At 48.4% G+C, this 27,516-nt stretch overlaps 2 protein-coding genes across 6 annotated transcripts in view; one reads left to right on the forward strand and one right to left on the reverse strand.

Annotated features, from left to right (window-relative positions):
- Positions 1-12,424, reverse strand: part of VWA5B2 (von Willebrand factor A domain containing 5B2) — a 55,214-nt gene extending 42,790 nt beyond the window's left edge. Inside the window, exons 1-2 of one of the 3 annotated variants that reach the window (XM_034782349.1) lie at positions 12,207-12,424; positions 7,847-7,931 (exon numbers count right to left, since the gene is read on the reverse strand). The gene's annotated coding sequence lies outside the window, so the exon portion shown is untranslated. Of the gene's footprint in view, positions 1-4,775; positions 5,077-7,846; positions 7,932-12,206 lie in introns of those variants that run through there. The other 2 variants (XM_034782348.1, XM_034782350.1) reach the window with 2 other exon arrangements.
- A 496-nt stretch (positions 12,425-12,920) lies between these two features.
- Positions 12,921-27,298, forward strand: LOC117882522. Of its 3 annotated transcripts, XM_034780874.1 has the most exons (4): positions 12,921-13,001; positions 14,690-14,748; positions 15,620-16,498; positions 25,969-27,298. In XM_034780874.1, exons 3-4 carry the CDS (start codon positions 15,641-15,643, stop codon positions 26,293-26,295), a joined length of 1,185 nt encoding a protein of 394 aa, XP_034636765.1. In that variant the 5' UTR covers positions 12,921-13,001; positions 14,690-14,748; positions 15,620-15,640; the 3' UTR covers positions 26,296-27,298. The 3 variants fall into 3 exon arrangements, with proteins under 3 accessions (XP_034636765.1, XP_034636764.1, XP_034636766.1); XM_034780873.1 differs by lacking the exon at positions 25,969-27,298 and having other exon boundaries at positions 15,620-18,472; XM_034780875.1 differs by lacking the exon at positions 25,969-27,298 and having other exon boundaries at positions 12,942-12,960; positions 15,620-18,472.
- The last annotated feature ends 218 nt before the right edge of the window (positions 27,299-27,516 follow it).

Genomic DNA, 27,516 nt, shown 5'->3' on the forward strand with positions numbered 1-27,516 from the left:
GTCCCGGGGTGAAATCCTAGCTCTGTTCAAGTCAATATCAAAAGTCCTATTAACTTGAACAGAGCCAGGATTTCACCCTGATGTACAGGTCCTCTTGGGCTCAGGAGCTGGGAGTTTGAGTCCTGACACTATTGTGGTGCTGTAGTTCTGGGTGTCATTAAAACTGCTCTGAGGATGATCACAGCAGGTTAGCATTAGAGCTCTGGTGGGGTTCTAGAGCACAGTCGTCCTAATAGGGAACTGCCAGAGGGACACTCCCACTGCTCAAAGTGCCAGCTGGCATTGGGAAGCCAAGCTCATGTACATCTGTTCTGATCATGCCCTCACTAGGACCCCTTGAGCATAAGCAAAGGGAAAAGAAGGCATCAAGCAAACCATAGGAAGCTGTGGGGGGCTCAGACCTCAGAGCCACTCCACGAGTTCCCAAGACAGTGTGCTTAATGCGCCACCAGTGAGCCCGCTATTTGCCAGGCCCCTGATTGGCCAAAGCTCCATTTCGCTGTTTACCAGGGACTTACCACAGAGGCTGTACTGGCTGCTTTTTATCACAGTCTTTACGTTTATTCTACCAAAGTAAACAAGTCCCATCTGGCCCTCTCATGTTTTATGTAGGTTGCAGTGAGCCAGTTGGTAATGAATAAAAACAGATCCACAGGTCCTCACTCTGTGCCCCTCCTCCTCCTCTTCCCCCATTGGGAAGCAAATGGTCTGTGGCAGTGACTGCAAAGACTGTGGGTTCCTACTGCTCTCCCCACAGCATCTCCTGCAAGACAGGTCAGGTCCCCTCACCTGAGCAAGGTGCCAGCCCCTTTCTCTTATTCTGGATTGCCTATCAAACGGTACAGAGGGAAGCATAACTTGCTAGCTCTTTCTGTCTCCTACCCCACTCCTGCTTGTCACTTCTACCTAAGGGAGCTATTGTTAATATCTATTTCAGCTGGCTGGGGAAAGAGAATCGTAATTTAAAGAGCCAGCATCCCTGCTATGGATCAACTGATTCAGAATCCAGAGGAATAAGCTGTGTGTTGGGAAACAGCAGGGAAGGTGAGTGGTTGACAGCATCTGTAATAGATATTGAGAGAAGGGTCAAATCCAGGCCTAGTGTAAGGAAGTGGAAATCCACTGAAGACAATAAGAGTTAAATCTACTTAAACCAGATCTGAATTTGGCCCAGAGTGTCTGTGAGATCAGGCAATGATAATGAAGTATAAGATACTCTAGCTTCTTTCATCCACGGATCTCAGAACTTTCATTTAAACATTGATTAAGACTCACAATATTCCTGAGAGTTTATTCCTACTGTATTTTAAAAAAATAAATAAGAACCTGATATTTCTGTTGCTCCCTTTCACCTTAATGAATCCCAAAGCACTTGCCTGACTGTATTCTAGCTGGAGTGATGGGAATAGTTAAGGATGCTCAAGTCCTTAGAGTCTGAAGGGTCATTTTCAGAAGCTTGTAACTGTGTCAAACTTGTGCGTGTTCTGCTGAAATTCAGCATGTATATTTCTGTCTAATTTTCCCAAGTTATAATGGTTTTGCATATGCAATGGGTTTTTTTTAATATGATAAAGCTAACAATCTGCCGTGCTTCATTTGCACTACACACAGGTACATAGGCAAACCCAGTGGAAACTTCCACTGAAAAGGTGATGTCATAACATTACAGTGGACTTGCACATGCATGTGTAAGAAAGCAAGAAAGTAAAGCAGGAAATCAATGTTAAGGCCATGGTGTGTGGGGGATATTGTCTGTGATGGTGCATGTAGAGTGAAGCCAGGGCTTCTATCTCATTGATTGCACATATTAGACAGGACAGAGCTTTCTAACACTGTACACAATACAGGGGGTTTGTTCATTGTAAAAGAGTAGGAAATTTCAAACAAAAGGGTTTGATCTTAAGCTGGTGAAAATCAGGGCAGCATGCCAATTTACGTCAGCATGCCAATTTACCATACTCTTTAATTACATGATCATGATTACTTCCCCACAGACCTAGCCACATTCAATGACCAGGCTGGACATGGAATGAGGCAGGAGTAAAGAGGACCCAAACTTCATTCGCTGCTGAAGTTTTATAGTATGTAACAAATTAATTCAAGGCCACTGCCTAACTCATTGTCGGAGTTGGAGGATGAGCAGTGTATGGGCCCAGAGGCCATAAACTGAATGAAGAGGATAAGAGTAAATATTGCACAGCTGCCTCGTTCACTGAGCAACAGCCATCTAGCACACTGTGTGAGGCAGGGATCCTGCAGAAAAGCTATATGTATAATTACAGATTATCATAAGACACATACACAAAGAAGCAGGGCTAAAGTTTTGCAGGCAGCCAGACTTTGAATGCTTCACTTTGCAACCTTAACACACTTTAGGATACATCAGGTGCTGGAACAATGTGTATTGTGGGGGTGCTGAGAGCCATTGAACCAAACTGTAAACCCTGAATATGATGGAAACCACTTCAAGCCAGGAGGTGCGGCAGCACCCCTAGTTCCCGCACCTATGGGAGATATAAAAAGTCCTAAACTCAGCTGTGATAACAGTCCCAACCCTGGGGTGGAATGTAACCACTGTTTAACAGTGTCCAGTGGCAATGCAGAGTAGTTTAGGGCAGGACATGAACAGAATGTTGTGTCCAACTGCCTCTGCAGGGGCAATGTGGGGAGATAGAATGTAATCATCCATGCTGGAAGTTAGCCAGTCAAACCCCAACTCATGTAAAACCAGCCACGGGCTCCTTATTGAACACAAGTGGCTAGAACTTTGGTTTTACTCCTCAGCCAAAAGACAGAACCTCCAGCAGCACCGCACCTACTGCCATTAACTTTGCCTGAAGAAACAACTCCAGATTGTTCCCTCCTGTCAACTTTCTGCTACTAGTTTGCTGTCTCCTTTTTATTGGTGTTGTCTCTTACTCAAGATCCAGAAGGTTAAAAGCTATGCTGACCCACCAGAGGGGATCCTACAGTTCTGAGCATGTGTGCCAATATTGGGGTGCACGTGGAGAGTGAATTTCCTTCAAAGCTCAGAATAGGGGGCCCCCAGGTCTAGCATGGGCGCAGTGGATTCTCTTGTCCCTAATGAACACAGTTGCCACCCAGCCCAATTTCAGATGTTTGCACAACGGCCCAGATCCTCAAAGGTATTTAGGTGCCTAATTTCCATTGGTATCAATGGGAGTCAGGCACCTAAATATCTTTGAGGATTTGGACCAAAGTGCTCACCTTTGTGTTCTTGTCTCTAGTTGTCTCTGCACTGTAGGTCTCACAGACCCACCTGAAAATAAAGGAGGACTTGCCTTCCCTAGTAGTGCTGGAAATCAGTCCTCTCTCTTGCTTCCCACCAGGAAATCCCCAAATCACCAGACCAGGGCTGAGCATAAAGTCATTGACGACAGGGTCAAACCAACCCTCACGTATGCAACACAATACTTTGAGGAAAAACAAGGACAAGCGTGAATGTGCAGATAGCTGTGGGTGAACACACAAAATTGCCATGTACCCACACTTACAAGGCACCCACAAGTAGTGAGCATATGCCTCCTAGCTCACCTTGCTGAGGGCTGAACGAGGGGGAGGAGTCAGGCACAGTGGGGTAGCAGGGGGAAGAGAATTTTCCTGGAGACTCTGTGATAAGGACATTAGGCTAAGTAGGGATTATCCTGACCCTTTATGGGCTGCACTGGGACAACAGTCACCAGATCTCAAAGAAGCAGTTCCCACTTCCGACTGGCAAAGAGGGAAGCTGTCACAAAAGGTGAAATAAGAAACGCAGCCCTGAGTCCACTGAGACAGAGCCACCCACAAGTTAATACACATATCGGACATTAAAAAACAGGGCCTCCTGATGGGAGCCCCCATCTGTTCCCAACCTCATTGCTCAGGTGGGCAGGGAAAAGTGTCACGTTAACAAAGTGTCAGACAGAAACCAAGGAAATACCTCAAAGTCTCTTGGACTCATGATGCCCCTTCATGTCCAAGCCACTGAATCTTAGGGGAGTTTGACATCAAGAAGAAACTCACTTGAGCACCTTTTTCCATGCGGACTGATCCCAGACAAGCTAAAGGTCTCCATCCCTGCATGGGCGGTGGGTATAATAGGTCAGGGGAATCCCTGCCTTCCCTGAAGCCATTCATCAAATAGAAATCTTTACAACAATAATCCAATGCCAGGAAACAGAGATAACTTTCTTTTCAGCGTACCATCGAAGCTGCTAATTCTCATGCCATTGATCCCCAAGCCCAGTAACTCTTACCAAAAAACCCCACAAAGACACCCGAGCGCACTCTCCCCACTTCTCAGCAAAGCCTGATGAGCCAAAGCAGGGCTGGGGGGCAGGCTCCACCCTCCTCAGATATCGGGGACTTGTAGAGTATAGACCAGGGAACATGTGCTAATATACTATGACATATTATCATACATAATTAAAACTACACTTGTCAAATACTTAAGGGCAGGTCAGTCTGCGATGCTGCGGCCTTGACTGGAGGGTTATTTCATGGTGTTCATTTGCTTTCTTGCTAATTCAGAAAATTTATTACTAGTCTGCAATGAGTCTCCCAGTCAGCCATGAAAAACATAAGCAAGCAGAAGTCATTCACACACGTGTCCGGTTTAGGGGGTCGCTGGCCACAATTTCCCCCCAGGGGTTGGGGGGGGAGCCTGAGAATGCGAAGGTCTCATATCTGTTCCCACACCACTAGACCTTGTTCAAACCTCCCATTTTCTGCCCTGCAAAGTTGCCAGGCAGGACTGAGTGTTAAGCACTTACCTGGAGGATGACACAGAGTCTGCAGTCCCAACTCGCCCAGCTTCAGATGAATTAGAAACACATAAGAAGGGGGAATGAAATCAGCCCCGTTTTGGATGGTGCCCTGCCCGGGACACTCACCAGAAGCCTGGTCTTTCCTGCCCCGCAGGCTCTTCTTTCTCCTCTCAAGAGGAAAATGATGTGTTCCCTCCCCAGCCTGCTCTCTCTCTCTCTCTCTCTCTCTGCTGCAGACTCCCTCTCTCTCTGGCATTGGCTTCCTCAGTACTGTACTACATCTCTCCCTCCTCAGTGCCAGAAGTAAGGGAGCTGAGCAGCTCCAAGCCCAGCCTAATTAAAGGGCCATACGCACTGGTCTGGCAGCAACTGGGAGGGGATGGAGCCTGCTCTGCATGTGCTGTCTTGTTTCTCAGGGGGATGGTGAACCTTGTCAGAGGTACTTGAGGGACAGGCAGAAAAGCAGTAGGGAGCTACAGACTTACACACACAACAAGCAGATTACAGCAGAGACAAGTCTGATCCTTTTGATCCCCTCTGCAGGCCCAGCTCAGAGGTGTCAGGACAAATGCCTGTTAGGCGGAGGAGGTGAAATCCCAACATATTGCTCATGGTGTGCACAACCCTGGCTCTTATCTACCTCAGACACCAGAGTACCCAGTCCCACCCAGGACTCATTTACCAACTTTCCCTGCCCATAATCCCAGCATTACACTGCAACCCACTACCCAGATCAAATCCCTCACCTCAACTGACTGAACTCTCTCACTTAATTATACTAGCCCCAAACTTCACAGAGGCAAGAATCCAGACAAGCCCTATTGAAGTATTAACACACAACCTTGTGTCACAATACCAGAAGTAGGTCTCAGCTCCCACGGAGATCCTCATTATAGCAAAACTGCACCGCAACTAACCATCAGCACTAGGAAAGGATTGCACAGAATGACAACAGACTCCATAGATTGTCCCAAAACTCAAACTCCAAAAGCTATTTGGAGGTTCAGTTCAACATTTTAAAGCATTTATTGTGAGCCTCTGCACTTCCTGCTTTCATCGGAGTGAAATGCCAGCCCAGAGGCAAGCAGGAAGCAGGATAGCAGAATCTCTAGGGAGAGTCCAATCTCATAAGAACATAAGAATGCCTGTGCTGGGTCAGACCAATGGTCCATCTAGCCCAGTGGCCTGTCTTCTGACAGTGGCTAGTGCCAGATGCTTCAGAGGGAATGAACAGACCAGGGCAATTTTGAGTGATCCATCACCTGTCATCCTGTCCCAGCTTCCGGCAGTACGAGATTTAGGGACTCCCAGAGCATGGGGTGGTGTCCGTGACCATCTTGGCTAATAGCCATTGATGAACCTATCCTTCATTAATTTGTCTAATTCTTTTTTTAACCCAGTTATACTTTTGGCCTTCACAACATCCCATGGCAACAAGTTCCACACTGCCTGTTGTATGAAGTACTTTTTTTTGTTTGTTTTAAACCTGCTGCCTATTAATTTCTTTGGGTGATCCCTAGTTCTTGTGCTATGTGAAGGGGAAAATAACACTTCCCTATTCACTTTCTCCACACTATTCATGACTTTATAGACTTAAATCATATCACCTGCCCCCTTAATCATCTCAGGAGATGCAAGTTCACCCAGGAGAGGAAGAAGGACAAATCTTGTGGAAAAGGACCCAGTCTGAGATTCCAGCCTAGAAGAGAGCAGCCAGGAAGGTCTGGAAATTTCCATTCCAATCAGGATCAGTTAAAACAGGCAAAGTTTTGGATAGTTTTCTATACTGAACTCCCATTTTATGGGCTTCTCTGTCACTGTGTTATAGCCCTGCCTATGCGGTTACCTTCTCTTTGTAGAGCTGCTTATACATAATAACCACTATCCTTTTTCATAACACCAAATCCACTATTGTAGTCATCATTTATCCAGAGCTGAACAGATATAAACATGTAGATACTGGGAAAGAAACGGAACACATAGGTGAATGGCAACTCATATGGGCGGAGCTCAGATTTCCTCTCCGGGCACAAAAGGCAGAGGTGAAAGTAAGCCGGTATGGTACGGTGTACCGGCAAGAGCCAGTACACCATGCCAGACTGGACCGGCTTCTCCAGGGGTGATTTAAAGGGCCCAGGGCTCCAGCTGCTGCGGGGAGCCCCGGGCCCTTTAAATCAGCCGGAGCTCTGGCAATTTTGTGTGTTCACCCACAGCTATCTGCACATTCACGCTTATCCTTGTTTTTCCTCAAAGTGTTGTGTTGCACATGTGAGGGTTGGTTTAACCCTATCGTCAATGACCTTATGCTCAGCCCTGGTCTGGTGATTTGGGGATTTCCTGGTGGGAAGCAAGAGAGCGGACTGATTTCCAGCCAATCCTGCCAATATCCTTAGGTGTAACTACACCAGTTCAATGCGACCTTTGGATTCCCTTAAACTGGGGGAATCCCCAATTGGCCAGTTAACCTGGTTTTCCATCAGTTTTGTAAGGCCTAAGCAGTGCAAATCAAGATGGATGGGAGTCAGGATCTGGGCCTTTATCCCTGGCTCTCACATCTTTTGTCCTGGGCTTTGTGAACTGAATTGTCCCAAAGGAACATGCCTGACTTAGTGGGTCACAGATGCGGAGGTGGTCATAGATGTAGTTGAGTCCTCATCCACTGATGGCCCAAAAGATCTTCACCAGTACTTTTAACTGAACTATCATTGGAAGCAGACTGGGATGCAGAGGGAACAGAGGATGAGGATCATGTGCTCATGGCAATCCATCAAGTTAAGTAGCCTAGTGGCCATATTCTGCACAAGCTGGAGTTCTCAGTGTTGCTTTCATTTTCAGCCCCAAAGATACGAAATTATGCTAATCCAACCCAGAAATGACAACGTCCTAATCAGGATAGGGAGGAAGAGACAAAACTTTCTAGCAAGCTGCCTCATTGTGTTAATGAGTTGAATCTGATCCTGAGGATTTGTTGTACTTGGCAGATAGTGTAGAGAAACCTTCTATCGAAGAGGAGGACAGGGTCCCTGCTTGTTCCTCTAAGCATTTTTCCTTTTCAGACTATATTTCTTTGGTCTCACCTGGATAGTTTGAACCAACTGTTCTTCATCCAGTTACTAATCTCCTGTAGACATCACAACATCCTTGTGATGGCACTGACAGTATCTGTGGAAAATGAAATGTAAAGCTGAGTGTCACTGGTATATTACAGGAACCAATCCCTGTAACAACCCCCATTGCCTACTCTGTCCCCATATCTACTCTAGTGACACCATCATAGGACCCAACCACATCAGCCACACCATCAGGGGCTCGTTCACCTGCACATCTACTAATGTGATATATGCCATCATATGCCAGCAATGCCCCTCTGCCATGTACATTGGCCAAACCGGACAGTCTCTATGTAAAAGAACAAATGGACACAAATCAGACATCAGGAATAGTAACATACAAAAGCCAGTAGGAGAACACTTCAATCTCCCTGGACATTCAACAACAGAAATAAAAGTAGCCATCCTGCAGCAACAAAACTTCAAAAACAGACTTCAAAGAGAAACTGCAGAGCTACAGTTCATTTGCAAACTTAACACCATTAACTTGGGCTTGAATAGGGACTGGGAGTGGCTGGCTCACTACAAAAGCAATTTTCCCTCTCTTGGTATTGACACCTCCTCATCAACTATTTGGAATGGACCATATCCACCCTGATTAAATTGGCCTTGTCAGCCAAACCAGCTTTTGGTTTCTAGGATGGGGTATCTTCTGTATCTTCTGTATTTGAGGCTGAAAGGGAACAAGACTGCTATTCTGCCTTCTCTTTCCTTTTTACCCTTTCCTGGGAACCTTCTCAGTTTGTACTGAGTATTTTGAGGGAATTAGGGGAACTACAATGGGACAACAGATCATTTTAAACAGATGTTACTGGTGCATGCAAGATCTGGTGTCCCATCCGAAACCAGATCACAGATGGTGCTGGTTTTGTTGGTGACCAATCTAGCAGTCAACAGCATGAGTTGCTCTCCTGTGTGCTAATTCTCTACAGTTCATATACTGCAGTATGTCATCCTGGAGAGTACACATACTTCTGTAGGCTACCCTACACAGTGTATGTACTGCAGCATACCACTTCCTACAATGTATATACTGCAGTATTTAATCTCCTGCACTGTTTGCATATGTATATATTGCAGCAAGTTAACACTCATAGTTATGTTTGCTAACCGTAAAGTATCTACATTGCAATATGCCACCAAATGACTCCCAGCAAAGGCAGAGGTGTACCAAATACACACCTGGAGGGCATAGACAAACAGCATCTACACCACTGTCTGGATATGTGGGGTATATAATTTATCATAGGCAGGGCTGGTAGCACTACCTATTATTAAAGTTGCCCGACACTTCCCATTATAAAACCCTGTTTATAGTTATCATTTTGCTAAACTTTAACATTCACAGTGAAATTTTCCATGCCACGTGTCTGCCTCAAAATGGTTGAGCTGTTTCTGAGAACGAGGTTGGGGAAAAATACGCTGTTTTGCCCATATAAAAAAATGCTGGCAACCTTTTCTTTGAACAGCACCCCCATGTTTTGAAGCAGGGACTTGAAGTTTGGTAGATGGGAGTGGCCTTTTGTCAGGGATGGGTCTTTTGCCATCCCTGTGACACTTGACTCGACCCAAATTTTACCAAGTTAGAAGGCTTAAAATAAATCACAGTTCACGTATGCTCAGTCAAGGCTTCTTAGATTTTAGCAGCTAAAGTCCCCAGAGAGTCCAACCACACTGAGCATACTCCAGCCTAAGGCTGAACAGGATTTTCCCTGCAATTGCAGCTCTGAGCTGTGCTGGGTTTGGGCACCTGAACTGAGAGCAGGAAGACTGTCTCTTCTGTGCTCTCAGTGCCTCCTCTCCTTGTCCAGGCAGCATGTAAGAGGAAGCTGCCTGAGACAAAGGCAGAGAGGACAAGAGCCATACCTGCAGGTGGATGTGGGAGTAGATTGGGATAAGGAGCCTGGGGAGGGTGAGACTGGAATTGGAAGCTGGTGTGGGAGATAGGGAATCTGGAACTGGTAGTTCACGGTAGGAAGAGAAGGACTGGCCAGGAAAGGAGACTGAAACTGGGACCTATAGCAGAGACTGGACCAAACTGGTCAAAGAATCTGGGTCTGGTTGGGTAAGAACCTGGGGCCGGAAACCAGGAAGGGAAACAAGGAGTGGGAGCCAGGAGGTAGCGACTGGCTGAGCAAAGAGACTGGTACTCAGAACCAGTAGAGCAGCATAAGGAAGTGAGGGGAACACTGCTTATGGAAAAAAACAGAACGTGATCATGTAATGAAAGACTACCATAATGCGTACACACAAGAGGGCTGAATTAAGGTTGAACAGGCAACTTTAATTCTAGCACCTCCTAATTTTTAAGTGCTTGACTTTACCACCTTAATAATGTTCTTTTAATGTCGTTTTGTGTGTGTAATTATTTACATATTGCCAAAAATGTGCTAGATGCTTGAACAGTTCGATTAGGCCATCTGCGATACAGTTTGCAGAACCAGTCCAGTATTAGGCCAAAAGGCATATCTATCCACAAAAGTGGCTCTCATTCTGATTTCAACTGACAGGCGTGTTTGTCTGGTAGCACAAAAAAGAAGAGGGGAAAGACCAGAAAAGAGGGCTGAGGGACAAGAAGACAATGGGAGGAGAGGGAAAATTCAGCAGGAAAGAGATATGAAGGTGCTGGGAGGAGAAGAGAGGGAATGGAAGGAAGGAGAACATGAGGAGAGATGCAAGGAATGGAGTTGGATGATCATATCTCTCCATCTGTATCATGCTACTGTGAAACTGCCACTCCATTTCTGCATGCAGTGTAGTGGTAGCCATGTCGGCCCCAGGATCTTAGCGACACATGGTGGGTGAGGTAATATCTTTTATCAGACCAACTTCTGTTGGTGAGAGAGACAAGCTTTCGAGCCACACAGAGCTCTTCTTCAAGTTTGAGAAAAGTACTCCCAGAGTCACAGCCAATGCAAGGTGGATTGTTTAGCACAAGTAGACAGCACATATTCTAAGGGACCAAGGTAGAATGGCCCATTAATGCCTCCACAGTCATAGGACAAAAAGAGGGGGTTAGTGGGTTACAAATTTCAGTCATAAGCCTTCTGTTGGAATGGGATGGCTCCTCCCCTCCCACTCTCCATTGTACTAAATTATTGAACTTCCCCTCTCCTATCTGGATTGTGCTGAAGTGGGATGTCCCCTTACTTTCCCATCTGAATTGTGCCAAAGACAGAATGAAGGAGATGTCGTGTGCTCAGCAGCGAGAGTAGGAACATGTCCTCTAGGGTGGCAGGACATCCCTCTGCTCCACAGATTTTTAATCAGGGAAGCAAATCCCACACAGCTGCTACTCTGCTCCCATGACAACTGTTATTTTGCCTTTTGATATTAAGCAGCAGAAAGCGCAATTGACAAGGATCTGTTAATCTGCCGCTTGCCTGAAAAGAATAAGGCGTTCCACAGAGCTCATATGGCTCCTGTACCTATTGGGATCCAGAGGAGTGGAGCACATCAAGGTGATCCTGCAACAGCTGGTGTCTATAAAACAGGCTTTCCCTAGCCCTACTCTGAGATACAGAACATCCTTCATTTTACTGGTCAACTTTCTACCACCACCCCTGCAGGGTACAAACAGCCTCAAAAAAGGGGGGGGGGGGTTGGAATGTTTTGAAATGATGGATTTTCTACTGTTGAATTTGAGAGCAGGGCTGTGCAAATGTGACATTGTCAATACATTTGTCCAGAGTGAAATTTTACTTTTTCAAGCCTGGTTTTATGCAACAAAATTTGACCCATTCTAACCCCCAACCCTCCAAGGAAACAACGAATGTTCCTGGAATTTTCCCCACGTAGAAGGTCCTCACAAAGTCACTTTGTCCACATAAACATTTTCATTTTTGGTGAGCAAGGAGACAAACTGATTTCTCATTGGTGGCAAGACTTCCACAAACAGCAAAGATTTCACTCTTCCTTCTGCTTGCCAGTGACTAGGAGCAGCAGGCTCATTTAAGAGATGAGCCTCTTTGTGCTGCAGCTGTACATTCAACGGGGCCCAGTCACCTGTCTCTGTAAAACACATGTCAGGGCTAGCCTTAAAGGGCTTGTGTCTGCCTATTTTGCCAAATGCTGTGCTGTTTTCTGTATATTTGAGTGAATGACTCCCTCTAGTGGGAAAATCCAACTATGCCCATTAAAAAGGCTCTAGCACCCTGTAAATGTTTTCAGTTTCATCCCTTGCTGTTCAACTTAAGAAATGATAACTCACAGCTGGTGATGATTTAGCATTAACCATAGGTAGGGGTGAGCTCCATCAGAGACAAAGAACTCCTCTCCACAAGCACCCTTCCCTTCAAGCACTACTGTATTACCAGGAATTGCTGACCTTATCGTGCTGTGTGAGGAATTTGTCTCCTGCCGCTCCATCAGTCTCTCTCCCCATCAGCTCCCCCATCACATTGCCCACCTCCCTTTGTTCCAGTCTCAGCACCATCACTCTGCTCCCTCTGGATATGTATGTAATGGGGCCCATCTGCTTTGGAGATATTTCATCCCACAGTTGATATCCTGGCTACCCCGGCTCCCATCCCTGTGTGGTGCCATAGCCCTTCCCTCTCCCAACTGCCCTTCCCCCTTCCCTGGGCCATCAGGGTTCCCCCCTCTGCCAACACTGTGCCAGTCTTCTCAACTGCCCCTTCCCTGTGACATGCTCCTCCCTCCTTCTCCCAACCCCCCATCCCTTCCCCAACTCCCCCAGCCCCTTGTGCCACAGCTCCTCCCACTGCCAACTGCCCCTCCCCTCTCCCAACACTGTGCCACAATCTTCTCAACTGCTCCTTCCTCCCTCCCTCCCCCAACTCCCCCAGCCCCTTGTGCCACAGCTCCTCCCACTGCCAGCGGCCCCCCACATCCTCCTGCCATAGCCCTTCTCGCTACCAACTGCCCCTCCCCCTTCCCTCCACGCGCCACAGCTCTTTCCTCTGCCAATCCCCCACGCCATGGCCCCTCCCTCTCTCCACCGCCCTCCGTCCCCATGCCGCGCCCCCTCCGGCCAACGCCCCACTCTCAGGCGGCGGCTTTCCCGCCCCTGGGGCGGAGCAAACAAGATCTCAAGAGAAACCGAGGGCAGCGGGTGTTGGGTGAGGAAGTGTCGCGGTGCAGTCCGGGGGGCCAAGCTGGGGGTGAGTTCCCTTCCCTGCCGGGGGGCGGAGTGGGGTAGGGGCTGGGTTCCTTGCCGGGGGGCACGGTGGGTAGGGGCTGAATCCCATATCGGGGAGTGGGGTAGGAGCTGGATTCCCTGCTGGGAGTCATGTTGGGGAGCGGGGTGGGGTGAGTTCCCTGCTGGGGGGCGGAGTGGAGTAGGGGCTGAATCCCCTGCCGGGGGGTATGTTGTGGGTACGCTATAGGTGCCTGTGGGTCTGAGATCAGTGATGACCTACAGGTCAAAGGCTCCACTCCCTGACCTGTTCATGGCCACTCCGTGGCTCTAGCACTTTATGAATGATAATTATAATTCACAGACAGGGATGGTGCTCAGCCTAAAATGAAACCTAACTTATCACTACAACCCTTCTAGCCTTCAGGGGTGGTTTTACCGAAACCCACAGATAACTGAGCAAACCTCTGCCAACCAACTAACTTGCACAGCATTAGGAATAAGCCTGCTTGGGGACTGTATTTCAAGAAGGGAACAAATTTCACTTTTAATCTAACGGGGGCTTGTTTTGAAGAGTCTATGGGGTGAGAATGGTAGAGTGTAATCATGAAAAATTCATATTTGGATGCTCTGTGAATTACAACTGCAGAGTGAGGCATAAATAAACCCCTTTTCCCCGACAGTCACACACATGGATGCAGACTAGAGCAGTTCAAGTCATCCTGACAGATATGCCTGGACTTGTTGGCAGAAGGAACTATTTGAGTCACTGGAATCTGAACATTTTGTCTTGTCATAATCCTGGCATTGCAGCTGGAAAAACAGGGTGGAACCAGTGAGAAACATTGAGGGGGAAGCCAGTTTTAGGGCTATAAAAAAGAGTGGTGTCACCATTTCATCCCAAGAAAATTTCACCCTTCTAAAGATTATCATAAAATAAACAGCTGGGCCTGTTTGCAAAATGACACTGGCATCCAAAAGCCCAATCGAGCCACTAAACTGGAGAGCCAGGATATAAGGTTTTCAAATCAGGGCGGAGGACAGGATAATGGCTGGAGGGTTACTCAGGGGGATCGGGTACATGTCAAAAGTCAAAATAGTGGTTACAATTTTTCAGTTCTTTAATTACAATCTTTTAAAAGTTCATTATCACCATGTCAAGAGTGTTCAGGCCACCCCTTAAGCTAACCCTCAGCCCCAGAACTGGTGAAATTGACTATTAGTCCTTACAAATCTAAGGTTTCCCAGCATGGAAGAGAGCAAGCTGGGGCATGTTTGCTGACTGGGATTCTGCTGTTGGCTTTTAATAACTGTTCCTGCCAAAAAGGGAAGTGAAATCCCAGAGCACTCATGATTTCAGTGCTTTGATTTCTGAAAAGAGTCATGTAGCAAGTGGGCCTTTCGTGGGGCGGGGACACACAGGAGGAGATTGGGCATTTGCCATGGCTCTGTTTGTTACCTTGGGGCTCTGAAGCACTCTAATCCCCTTTATCTCTATATACACAGCATGACCCTTCATAAGCCAGCAGAGAGGGAGTCTCTACCCCGGGAGCCTCTCATATATTCTCTGGAGCTTTTTTACCTAATGAACAATCCAATGGACACTTCCTTTAAGCAGGTTGAAAGATGCATGTGGTCAGAGGCAGCTTGGACTAGTAAAAGGAGCTAACTCGACCCTAATTCCTGCTGTTTCTCTTTTGCATTTCTTGCAGATCGGACAGTGAATCTCCGTGGTGCTGCTGCTGCTGTGTTAGAGTTGCACAAGCTACAGGTAAAGATTGGCTGGTTTAAAAATGTAGGGAAATGTTACTATTGAGATTTTAAAGAGTTTTTACAAAAATCTTGAGTGTGGGACCAAGCAGTTGGCGTTTCTCTCTTTAGTATTTGGGCAGCAATCTCAATAGAATGGCCTCCCTTGCTTAGAGACGCACCCCATATAAAACAGTCAATGTTGATTGTCCTCAATTGCTCTCTCAGCTTTTCAGATACAGTCTGTCCACTAGGTGTCAAGGCTGTGCTACAAAATGGATGCTCTAAACTCTAGTCAAAGTTACATTCACCAGTGGTGTCACAAAACAAAATGGGATTCATAATGACTCGGACATCTCCCTAAATGTTCACACCAGCTATTATTACATTACATCCCCTCCCATCCATCACAGCTCCAGCTCTCATGAGACAGTCCTAGCTTGATACCCAGCCCTTCTCTGACCCCTCTCTGGGTCAGCTCCAGTTCAGTTCTGGGCTGGCTTCATTGGGTCAGAGCCATGCATACTGTGGAGTTGCAGGATGCAAGAATCAGCTCGCTGCAGGGAGGTTAGACATCATACAGCCTTAAAGAAGAGGGATAAAGGGATGGGTGGGGCATTGATGTATTTGCATGCCCTTTCCCCTGGCTTGCCTGGCAGACACCACAGCCTGGGGAAGGGATTTGCATAGGGACAGCACAGAGACAAAGGTGTCATAACAGCTTAATATGGAGATACAGACAAATTCTTGCGGAGGGCAGTAGGGAGTCCTGCCTACATGGGGAGAGAAGGGACGTAACCCTCCTGAAGCCTCAAGCATAGAGGCCACAGCCAGAGCCAGGAAACCAACCTGGTCTAGGGATGTACATTCACCTTTCTCTTGTGCCCACACAGCGTGACCCCTGACACTGAACAATGGGGAGACCCAGGAAAAACCCTGACAGCACAGCCTCACCTCGTCAAGCTGCAACTGTGCCCAAAGCCACCCCAGCAGCACCCCGTTCCTCTGCCTCCTCTACCCAGGGCAAGACAACACCCACAGCCAGCCGACCTACGAGCGCTCAGGTTGCTGGGAGTTCAGGCACCAGCAGGGCACAGACAGACAAGCCAACCAGCAGCACCACTGCCAGAAGAGCCGGGCAAAGCTCTTCCCAATCAAGGGTCACTGCAGCACATGGCAGTGATCAAGGAGACACCAAGATAAGCTACAGAGTGACAGCGAAGAACCCCACAGTAACTAGTGGAGGGAAACCTTGCTCCACAACACCTAAAGTACCTGCTGGTGCCGACCCCTGCCTGGGAGGGAGTCAATCCAGCCGCTCTCGGGCCAATACCACTGACCAGGGCAAAGCAAGCAAATTTCCCTCCCTGCTGACAAGAGAAGATGTGGTGAAAGTGGAGAGGGAAACCTGGGGCCAGAGGGACAATCCCAAGTGGTATGAGTGGCGGAAAAACCGCATCACAGCCTCAGTTGCACCTAGGATCGCTAACAGCAAGTTTGTCAATGGCAGGAGCTCAGAGGTGCCCCAGTCTTATCTCAAGGCTGTGGTGAGCTCCGGGTCCAAAATGCAGACACCAGCCATGTCCTGGGGCACCCGAAACGAGAAAAAGGCAGTGCAGGCATATGAGGAGCTCCAGTCCAGGAGGACAGGTAAGCCTGTGAAGGTGGAGGAGTGTGGCCTCTTCATTCACCCAGGGAAGGAGTGGCTCGCAGCCAGCCCAGATGGAATTGTCAGAGAAGCAGATACAGGGAAGCTACTGGGGCTACTGGAGGTCAAGTGTCCCTATAAGCACAGAGACAAGACCGTGAAAGAGGCCTGTAAGGACACAGCCTTCTGCCTGGAAGTGGATGGTGAGTCCTACTCCTTGAAGAGAAACCATCCCTACTACACTCAGGTGCAGTGCCAGCTGGCAACAACGGGCTTCGACAGGGCTGACTTTGTGGTTTACACCAACAAAGATACAGTCATCGCCTCAGTGGACTTTGATGCAGGGTTCTGGGAGAGAACTGAGCCCAAGCTGGAGAAGTTCTACATGGAGGCTGTGATTCCCCATCTGGAGGAGAAGAGAGGCAACTCAGTTTGGGCTAAGGAAGAATAATGTAATTGGGACATCTGGCCACTACCCCACCAGGGTGCTTCTGTCTTCACCAGATGCCATGATAGATTAATGGACTATTTCTGATTCTGCCACAGCAGAACTATGGGATCTGGAATATGATACCTGCTGAGTCCTGGTCTATGTTTTAAAAATTAGAGCTAACTAGTTACATTTGTTCCCTAAATGCTTTAGTTATGTCTACCTAATCTCCAGTGTAGACATGGCTAGGTCTTCTAATGAACTAGTTCCTACACTGAGCAGTAACTATCTCCAGTACAGCTGCAGCACTGCTGCGGTAGTGGCTGTAATGTAGATATTGCTTGAGCCTGGACTCTTCTTTCCTATTTAGATTGTAAGCACCATGGGGCAAGGATTGTATCTGCCTGTCTCTCCTACAGGAGTGGAAACACAGGGAATGATTTAATGTTTCTGTCCCAAACCTTGGCATTTAGTGCTCTGGGATTGAACTGATTGCCTGTCTGTGTAGACAACTTTACCTCACCTACCTTCTTCTCTAAACCCTGAACTAGACCATTTCACAGGCAGACCAACTTATTTCCCCAGAGATGGCATACTTTTGCAGCAGCTGCCAGGCACTGGAATAAGAAGCTCAAAAGAGGGCAGCTGTTGAGAGAAAGGTGATCTCACCCATCTTGTGTCTCACATATCCTGAGGCCAACACAGTTACAACAAAACTGCATAGTTCAAGGTTGTCTGGGGAGAGGGCTGGATTCCATTTAATGGTCTGGGGTGTAAGTTCAGGACTAAACTTGAATTTTAGTCCACCAAGGAATCCTTGCTGCTGTCAAGGGCAGGTTTGCCAAAGATCAAACACAAGGTATGGACTTTAAGGGGTAACTGAACTTATAATTATGGGCTGTATTGTCAATTCAGCATCACACAAAGGGATAATGTGTTCTGCTTTAGATGGACTGCTGTTTCTTCTCTTGCCATCTTCCCTCAAAACCTCTTTCCCAGTCTGTTAAAATGATCAGCAATTAACTCGTTAACTGCTTACATTTAAAGTGTTAGTAGGATTTGGAGTCCACCCCTCGCCCCATGATAATGTGAACCATGAGCACAGGCATGTACCTGGTGTGGTTCACCCCTGTCCCTGCTGCCTGTCCGTTTTGCAGCATGAGGGAGACCCCGGCTTGTGTGCACCAGGTTGCAGCCCCTTTTCTGGCTCCTCCTGGACCCACTTTTGCATTTTCTCCCCACACCTTCTCATATACGCACACCCCATCCGTGGCCCCACAAAGTCGTGGGACCTCCTAGCGATGGCCAAAGTGGCCATCTATATCTCCAGGGAGAGGATGTTGGCTGAGGGGGTTCTCTGCGACTGTGGAGCCTATTTCTGTTCCATTCTCTGAGGGGTCTTCAGCCATGGATGGGCTTATGCCCACCCACTTCCCCCGAACCCAATAGGACCCCATGAGAATTTGGGGGAAGGGCTTACATGTCAGAGCTACTATTTCAGGCTGTCTGCAGATGCAGGAAGACAACACTGCATCCATCAATTAACTCAGGGGTCAGCAGCCTTTCAGAAGTGATGTGCCAAGTCTTCATTTATTCCCTCTAATTTAAGGTTTCGCGTGCCAGTCATACATTTTAATGTTTTTAGAAGGTCTCTTTCTATAAGTCTATAATATATAAACTATTGTATGTAAAGTAAATAAGGTTTTTAAAATGTTTAAGAAGCTTCATTTAAAATTAATTTAAAATTCAGAGCCCCCCGGACCGGTGGCCAGGACCTGGGCAGTGTGAGTGCCACTGAAAATCAGCTCGCGTGCCGCAGGCTGCCTACCCCTGAATTAACCTTTCAAATGTGAACCAAGTATAACCACACGACCATGAGATTCCCCAGAGACTTTTTTTTTTTTTTTTAAATGAAAGCTTATTTCTTCAATAGCTGACTCTGCCATGTTTGTCCTAGCAACAGGTAGAGCAGCCTATGCCTTTGAAATCACTGTTTTGGTTAATTTCAGTTGCTCCTAAAGTGTCTAAATAAAATACTCACTTTGGGTGATTCTCTTGTGATTTGTAGAGGAAACCAGTTGTGGAGCTATAATTAACGCAGGGGGACTGGATAGGGTACTGCAGCAGAGGGGCTCGGTACCAGGAGTGGGTGTCTGCTCACACACACAAGGACAGGACACCCATTTTGAGCTGCTTGTATTAACGTAAGTGTCTTGTAGCCTGGGGTTGTTCCTGCCTCCCAGTTTCTCCCATGGTTGAACTGGTGCTTTCAGGGGGTGTTGGAATTCCCTCATTTCCAGAGTTCCCCACAGCACAACAGGAGCCAGGCTACCACCTCGTAATCAACAGTGCTGTGTACATCTCAAATAATAGTCAAGAAAACCAGTAATTTCACTCACAAAGCCCTAGGTGAGGCCTGTTTTCAGCTGCTTATATCACAGATGGGAAAAATGCCATCAGTCCTATCTCTCTCTCAGTCTGCGGCTAGCAGATACATTCTAGTACTCTAGTCTGAGATTTTAGTGCCCCAGCTGACTATCTCCTACTTTTTCCAGTGGGAGACTGCATCTGAGCCTGATCCAGCTCAGAGCCCTGGTGTTCTCCCTGTTCCTTACATGACGTTTCTGTTTGCTCCATTTCCTCTCATTCTGCCTAGTTTTACACACCCTTGCACTTCCACAACCATTTCTTTCCCAGGGCACGAGGCTTGTACTCTTCAAACACATGTAGACAGACTCTTCCATTCTTTGGATTTTTAACTCCCCAGGATCCACCAAACTCCCAATGAAGACTGAGCCATGGTAGAAAAGACATGGCTTGGGACCATTCCCACCCACTGCGTGCTCAGTCAAAGTTGAGATTCAGTGAAATTCACCCCTAAGTGGGATTAGAGGTGAGGCCATGAAACCAAGACAAGGCCACAAGGATTATTGCAAAAGTACTATATTATATACATATCACTCCAGCCACACTCCACAAGGCAAGGACCAGAATTTGCTATTTTACATCATTTCAATAAAAACGTGACTATAAAAGCGTAAAGCATTTCATGGGCCTAGGTTTCCCACTGCAGGAGATGTGTACAGGGAGTGAACCCTCCCAATGCGGGGGATTGCTGAGTGATGGGGAAGATGCCTATATGCCCTACCCCCAATAAGTGGAATTGTGATCTTATGTTCCTTCCATGTCCCCTACCCCTCCAAGCCTCTGGTCACCCCAAAAAACAGGTCTAGCTCAGTAGGGACATGAATCCCCTATGCACAAGCATCAGAACACCTGTCATCATATGAGTAAACCAAGGGCCTCCAACACAAGGGGAGTGGAGTCTTTGAAATGCAGCACAGAAGGTGCAAAGGGTACATGGGTCTTGTTCTGTGGGGGAAGAGGGAGTAAGGAAGAATTAGAAAATGGGATCTGATTCTTAGTGCATATGGAGCTCCCAAGAGACCAACCAGCTCAGGTATGTCCTCCCCCTGAAGAAGAGAGAGGAAGACAGAAGACCAAATATCCTGACTAGAAACTCCATAGCCAGCATATCCCATTCAAGGGGCAGCAATTTGTATAGCAGACGAGGTTCAAGGCACAAGACCCGCAGTCTGTATGAGGCACTAACATTCCCCAAATTTGACTGAGGAGCCAAGATTGCCAAACCCTGAGAATTCTTCAGGGGAGAGGACAGTTCAGAAATAGAAGCCTCACCTGCTTCCAGCGCTCTCGGGACTTGGTTCCCATCATCCACCAAACTTTTATGAAGAATGCTTCCTGGCAGACAGCCCAGTGCAGCCCAGCAGCAGCAGAGGAAGGCTCGAGAGCCATTTCAAGGGGATGAGATTGATCTGCTTTTGCCCAGGGTGGGTTTATTTATTCTCTGCTGCCTGTGGACTCTTCCTTTTCCCCCTCCCATGAATTTTCTGAACCACCCCAGCTAACTAAGTGTTTTGGTCTCCCTGCAAGAGACTTCAGTGCAACTGGAAGTTCTAGAGCAGAGAGGAGTCCAACTGATAGGTTAGCAAGAAATACTTTTCTAAATGTCTTTTACAAATTATTTACCGTCACTCTCCATTAATATTGACAGTAGCTGCACACTGCTCACCACCTCTGGAGCTAGTGAGTGCAGTCAGATCAGAGAGGGGCTACTCTTTGCTTAGTCCAGGTGAGGCGAGTTTACGGGAGGGGGTGCTCAATTCAGGTCCTAGGGCAAATCACAACATTTGACATTGATTGGCCATAACAGCCGAGAGGACAACTTCCTTTCTGCCCCCTTAGAGGGTGTTACTTCAGGGCCTGGTTTGCAGAGGGAGAAGCTTGCCCTCTGATCTGGGCTGTGTCTGCTATATTGAAAGAGGCCTTTAGTCTCTGGGCTTACCCACCTGACACCTTTCACCAGCACTAAACTCACGCAAAGGGTGAGAGGAGCCAACCCCTGGGCTTAAGGGATGGTTGGACAGAGCATCCCACCCCCCTCCACTCCCAAAACCTCGCTCCCATCTGAGTTAGTGGCTTGAAGGAGAGAGCTCACCCCGCTACTGAACGTTAACCCCCCGCCCCCCCAAAGACACCCCGTGAACTGACAGAGCGACCCTTTCCCGCTCCCAGGCGGTGGGTTGCACGCCCCCAAGTGGGGGGGGGGGGAAAGAAGCGGGGTGGTCACGTGACGCGGCGGTTACGCCAACGTTTTTTTTTTTCTACAAACCAAAGTCCCGCTTTTCCTTTGGGCTTTTTTGTTGTGCTTCCACCTTGCCCCGCCCCCCCGCCTAGCGTGACTGACGAACCCCGCCCCCCAGCGGTCTTCGAACCCCGCCCCCGCGTCTGTCTCGCAGCCAATGGCCTGCAAAGACGTTTTAAGAAAGTGAGCGGAGGCACCTGATTGGCCGGGCCATCCCGCTCCCTATTTTGTTTAAAAAAAAAAAAAAGGCGGTGACTGTCGCTGATTGGCTCCGCTGGGCTGCTTTAAGAGCCCGGTCGCGCATTGGCGCGCTTAGCAGAGGGGCTCGCGCCGTCTGGAACTGCGCTGCTCCGTCCTCCCCATCGCTTCGTGTGCGAGCGGCCCGGCCACGCCTCTTTCCCCTCAGGTAGGCGCGGGCCGGGCCCGCCCCGCCCGCCGGGGGAGTGCGGCCGTTGGCCGGCCGGGCGAGCGGAGCGCGAGGCGCTCGCTGGCGTGAGCTCCGGCTGTGGACCAGCCCGGCCGCCCCTTCCGGCCGCGCGCTGGTGAGCTGCGCCGGGGCTCCCTCGCCTAGCCGTGGGGACAGACGCCGGAGCCAGTCAGCGGGGGCCGGACTTGGCTTCCCGCCGGGGGGCGTGTCCGCCGGGGGGCGGGGCGCCGCTCTGTGCTGGGGGAGCTGGGCGCTTGGACCCGCTCCCTGCCGTGCGGGGGCTGGAGAAAGCTGGGCCGCGTTTGGGGGCGGGCCCGTGGCCTCTCTCGGGCTGTCTGAGGCTCCGGGGCTTGTAGCCCCGATCCCTCGGTCAGACTCGGAGGGAGCAGCCGCTGCTCTCCCTGCCCGCCCGTAGCCCTCGTCCCTCGGTGTCCCCAGCCCGCCCTGCTGGGTGGCTCGGTGTGGGGAGCGGCGGTCTTGCTAAGAAATCCATGGAGCCCCCCGGGCCACTTCACCGAGCTCCTGAGCAGAGGCTGTGAAATGGGTCCCGGAATGAGCCAGTGCTATAAAGGTCTGTGGGGCTGAGATCCGTGACCCACAGCCCAAAGACTCCACGCCTGGGGCTCTCTGGCCCCTACGTGGTCCTAACAAATTGTGAATCCATCCCAGGGATGGTGCTCAGCCTGCAATGAAACCTATCTTGTCCCTACAAACGCTATAGCCTTCAGCGCAAAGGGTGTTTTACTGAAATCCACAGATAGTTGATTGGCAGGCCGTTTGCTCAGGTAACATCTGCAGGCCTATGAACGAGCCAGGGACTGTTTCTATAAGGGAACAAGCTTCGTTTTTAAGCTATAACAGGCTTGTTTGGAAGAGTCTGTGGGGATGGTAGAGTGTAATCATGAAAAATTCATATTTGGATGCTTTGTGAATTGCAGCTGCAGAGTGGCATAAATAAACCCCCTTCCCCTGGCAGTCACACACATGGATGCAGACTAGAGCAGTTCAAGTCATCCTGACAGATATGCCCGGACTTGTTCCTAGAGGGGACTATTTGAGTTACGGGAATCTGACCATTTTGTCTTGTCATAATCCTGGCACTGCAGTTGGGAAGACAGGCTGGCACCAGTGAGAAACATGGAGGGAGAAGCTAATTTTAGAGTGGCAAAGAGTGGGTGTCACATGTGATCCCAAGCAAACTTCAGCATTCTAAAAATTATCATGAAATAAACAGCTGGGCCTGTTTGCAAAAATGACACTGGCATCCAAAAGCCCCAACTCAGCCACTAAACTGGGATGAAAACCAGGATATGAGAGTAAAGGCCATTCCACCAGGTTGGAGGACAGGAGAATGGCCTGAGGGTTACTTGGGGGATCAGGTACATTTCAATAGTAAAAATAGTGGTTACAGCTTTTCAGTTCTTTAATAACAATGTTCATTATTGCCATGTCAATAGTTCATGCTAACCCTCTCCCTGAGCACTAGTGAAATTGACTATCAACCCTTCCAAATCCAAAGTTCCCTAGTACGGAGGAGAGCAGGCCGAGAGGCATGTTTGCTAAAGGGGACTCTGCTGTTGGCTTTTCCCTTTTACTGCCAGAAAGGGAAGTGAAATCCCAGTGCATCCATAATTTCAGAGGCTTGATTTCTGAGAAGTGATGCAGCAAGTGGGCCTTTCATAGTGGGGCAGATGCAGAGACCTAGTTCTCCTAGGAAACAATTGAGTACTTGCTATGGCTCGGTTTGTTACTTTGGGGCGCTGAGAAGCACTGTAATCCTCTGTGTCTGTTTACCCACACTGTAGCTGGGTGTGACCCTTTATAGGCCAGCAGAGAGGGAGTCTTTGCTCCAGGAGCCTCTAATTTACTCTCTAGCATCTTTGTTTAATAATCAGTACAGTGTGGTCAGAAGCAGCTTGGACAAGTAAAAATACCCTTGGACTAGGAGACAAGAAATCAGTTCTTCTCCTGGCACAGACACCTGCTCTCAAACAGCCTTGGCCAAGTCACTTCACTCTCTGCCTCAGTTTCTCGCTGCATCATGGAGATGTACTTTCTTGATCCTAATTCCTACTTTTCTCTTTTGTATTTCTTGCAGATTGGACAGAGAATCTCTGGAGGCCTTTGCCCTGCAGGTTGCTACTGCTGTGGTTAGGGTTGCACACCTAAAGGTGAAGGTTGGTGAGTTTGAAAATCCAAGGAAATGTTAGTGTGTTGGGCTTTAAGATTTTGACAAATTTTTACAAAAATCTTGTATTTGATAAGAGTAACAGAGCTGTGAAAAACAAGCTCATGAATCCAGTTCCTGCTGGTCTGTGAGTCCTGGGTTTGATCTGAGTCCTTGGGCACCTTTCACTGCCTTCTGGCCTGTTCCTCTTGCTGCTGGTAGTGGAAAGGGCTGGCCTCCCCTGCTTGGAGAAGCACCCCTTACAAAACAGTGCTGCAAGATAGGAAGAGGTCTAGATTCGAGCTCCCCTTGCCCTTCAGATTGTGTAGAGGCCCATTCAGTCAATGGCTCTACCAGTAGAAATCCCATTGTTCCAGTAGGAAAGAGTCACTCAGTGTTGATGTCCCTTGATTACTCTCAACTTCTCAGTTTGTCCACTAACTGTCAAGGCTGTGCTACAAAATGGGTGTTCTAATGAGCTGAAGTTTTCAATCACAAAAGGGGTTCACAAAACAATGGGATTCACAATGACTCAGACATCTCCCTAAACTTTCACATTAGGTATTGTTTTCACCCCTCAGCTCAGAGAGCATCCCCTCCCATCCATCACTGTTCCAGCTCCCATGGGACAGCCCTAGCTGATAACCTACTCCTTCCCTGAACCCTCTCTGGGTCAGCACCATGCATACTGTGGAGTTGTAGGCCCCAAGAACCAGCTTGCTGCAGAGAGGTCAGACATCACACAGCCTTAAAAAAGAGGGATAAAGGGAGGGGTCAGGCATTGATGCACTTGCATGATCCTTACATCCTGGAAAACACTACAGCCCGGGAAAGAGGCTTGCATAGGGACAGCACAGAAGTGTCATAACAGCCTAATATGGAGATACAGACATTCTTGCAGAGGGCTGCAGGGTGTCCTGCCTACATGGGGAGAGAAGGGATGTGTAACCCACCTGAAGCCTCAAGCATAGCAGCTCCTGCCAGAGCCAGGAAACTGATCTGGTCTAGGAATGTACATTCACCTTTCTCTTGTGCCCACACAGCGTGACCCCTGACACTGAACAATGGGGAGACCCAGGAAAAACCCTGACAGCACAGCCTGACCTCGTCAGGCTGCAACTGTGCCCAAAGCCACCCCAGCAGCACCCCGTTCCTCTGCCTCCTCTACCCAGGCCAAGACAACACCCACAGCCAGCCGACCTGTGAGCACTCAGGCTGCTGGGAGTTCAGGCACCAGCAGGGCACAGACAGACAAGCCAACCAGCAGCACCACTGCCAGAAGAGCTGGGCAAAGCTCTTCCCAATCAAGGGTCACTGCAGCACATGGCAGTGATCAAGGAGACACCAAGATAAACTACAGAGTGACAGCTAAGAACCCCACAGTAACTAGTGGAGGGAAACCTTGCTCCACAACACCTAAAGTACCTGCCGGTGCTGTGGGAGGGAGTCAATCCAGCCGCTCTCGGGCCAATACCACTGACCAGGGCAAAGCAAGCAAATTTCCCTCCCTGCTGACACAAGAAGATGTGGTGAAAGTGGAGAGGGAAACCCGGGGCCAGAGGGACAATCCCAAGTGGTATGAGTGGCGGGAAAACCGTATCACGGCCTCAGTCGCACCTAGGATTGCTAACAGCAAGTTTGTCAATGGCAAGAGCTCAGAGGTGCCCCAGTCTTATCTCAAGGCTGTGGTGAGCTCCGGGTCCAAAATGCAGACACCAGCCATGTCCTGGGGCACCCGAAACGAGAAAAAGGCAGTGCAGGCATATGAGGAGCTCCAGTCCAGGAGGACAGGTAAGCCTGTGAAGGTGGAGGAGTGTGGCCTCTTCATTCACCCAGGGAAGGAATGGCTTGCAGCCAGCCCAGATGGAATTGTCAGAGAAGCAGGTACGGGGAAGCTACTGGAAGTCAAGTGTCCCTATAAGCACAGAGACAAGACAGTGAAAGAGGCCTGTAAGGACACAGCCTTCTGCCTGGAAACGGATGGTGAGTCCTACTCCTTGAAAAGAAACCATCCCTACTACACTCAGGTGCAGTGTGAGCTGGCAACAACAGGCTTTGACAGGGCTGACTTTGTTGTTCACACCAACAAAGATACAGTCATCACCCCCGTGGACTTTGATGCAGGGTTTTGGGAAAGAACTGAGCCCAAGCTGGAGAAGTTCTACACGGAGGCTGATATTCCCCACTTGGAGGAGGAGAGAGGCAACTCAGTTTGGGCTAAGGAAGAATAAAGTAATGGGGACATCTGGCTGCTACCCCACCAGGGACTTCTGTCTTCACCAGCTGCCATGATAGATTAATGGACTATCTCTGGTTCTGCCCTAGCAGAACTATGAGATCTAGAACATGATGCCTGCTAAGCCTAGACTCTTCCTTCTTATTTAGATTGTAAGCTCCATGGGGGCAAGGATAGTATCTGCCTTTGTCTGCTAGCAACATGGACAGCCAGCCAATGATTTAATAGTTCTGTCCTAGCTGCAGAACAAATACTCTTGGCATTCGGTGTTCTCTGCACACACATGGAAGCATTAATGCCTCAACATCTGCCTTTAAATTTATGCCAGTGGCTGGGTGCTAGTGCAAATTGCCCTGTCTCTAGGGAAATGGGTTGTTGTACTCAGCCTGTGGAGGGGGTGGGGTTCCATTTAATGTGCTGGAGTGAAAGTCCTGGACTAAACTTGAATTTTAGTCCCCCAAGGGATCCTTGCTATTGTCAGTGGCAGGCTTGTTGAAGATAAAATGTAAGGTATGGCCTCTAGGGTAGTGGTTCTCAATTTTTTGTACTGGTGATCCTCTTCATATAGCAAGCCTCTGTGTGACACCCCCCTAAAGTAAAAACACTTGTGTATTCACCCCATTATAAATGCTGGAGGCAAAGTGGGGTTTGGAATGGAGGCTGACAGCTTGTGAATGCCAAGTTTGAGAACCCCTGCTTTACAGGGTAACTAAACTTGTAGGTATGTGCCTTATTGTCAATGCAGCATCACACACAGCTGTTTCTTCCCATGCTATCTTATATTCACTCACCCTCTTTCCCTGAGTGAGGGTAATTGCTAATCATTTTAACAGGCTAACTGCTTGCATTTAAAATAGAGTTTGGCTTTAGCATCAATCTTTCCCCCAGGAGAATGTGGGGGAAGGGGCTTACGTGTCCAGAGTTACTCTTTCAAGCTGCCTGCAAACTCAGCATTAGTTAATCATTCAAGGGTGAACCAAGTAACACCACAACCAAGAGATTTCCTAGACTTTTTTTTAATGAAAGTTTCTCTAGTAGCAGACCATATCATATGCATAACAGCAGTATGGAGAGGTGCCTTGGTGTTTGAAATCACTGTTTTGTTCAAATCAATCCTATTTTGGAAATTAAAATCTATCTAAACAAAACATTCATTTTTTAGGTGTATTTTTTGAGATTTTTAGAAGAGGCTAGAGCTTGAGCTCTAAGTAACCAC

Source organism: Trachemys scripta, chromosome 9 (genome assembly GCF_013100865.1).
Source record: "Trachemys scripta elegans isolate TJP31775 chromosome 9, CAS_Tse_1.0, whole genome shotgun sequence".
Taxonomy (NCBI): domain Eukaryota; kingdom Metazoa; phylum Chordata; order Testudines; family Emydidae; genus Trachemys; species Trachemys scripta.

Bases quoted from the DNA above. Each gene is read 5' to 3' on its own strand.
- LOC117882522 (XM_034780874.1), top strand. From the start codon at position 15,641: ATGGGGAGACCCAGGAAAAACCCTGACAGCACAGCCTCACCTCGTCAA. The intron at 16,499-25,968 runs GTCAAGTGTCCC...AAGCTACTGGAA, and splicing joins AGCTACTGGGGCTACTGGAG to GTCAAGTGTCCCTATAAGCA.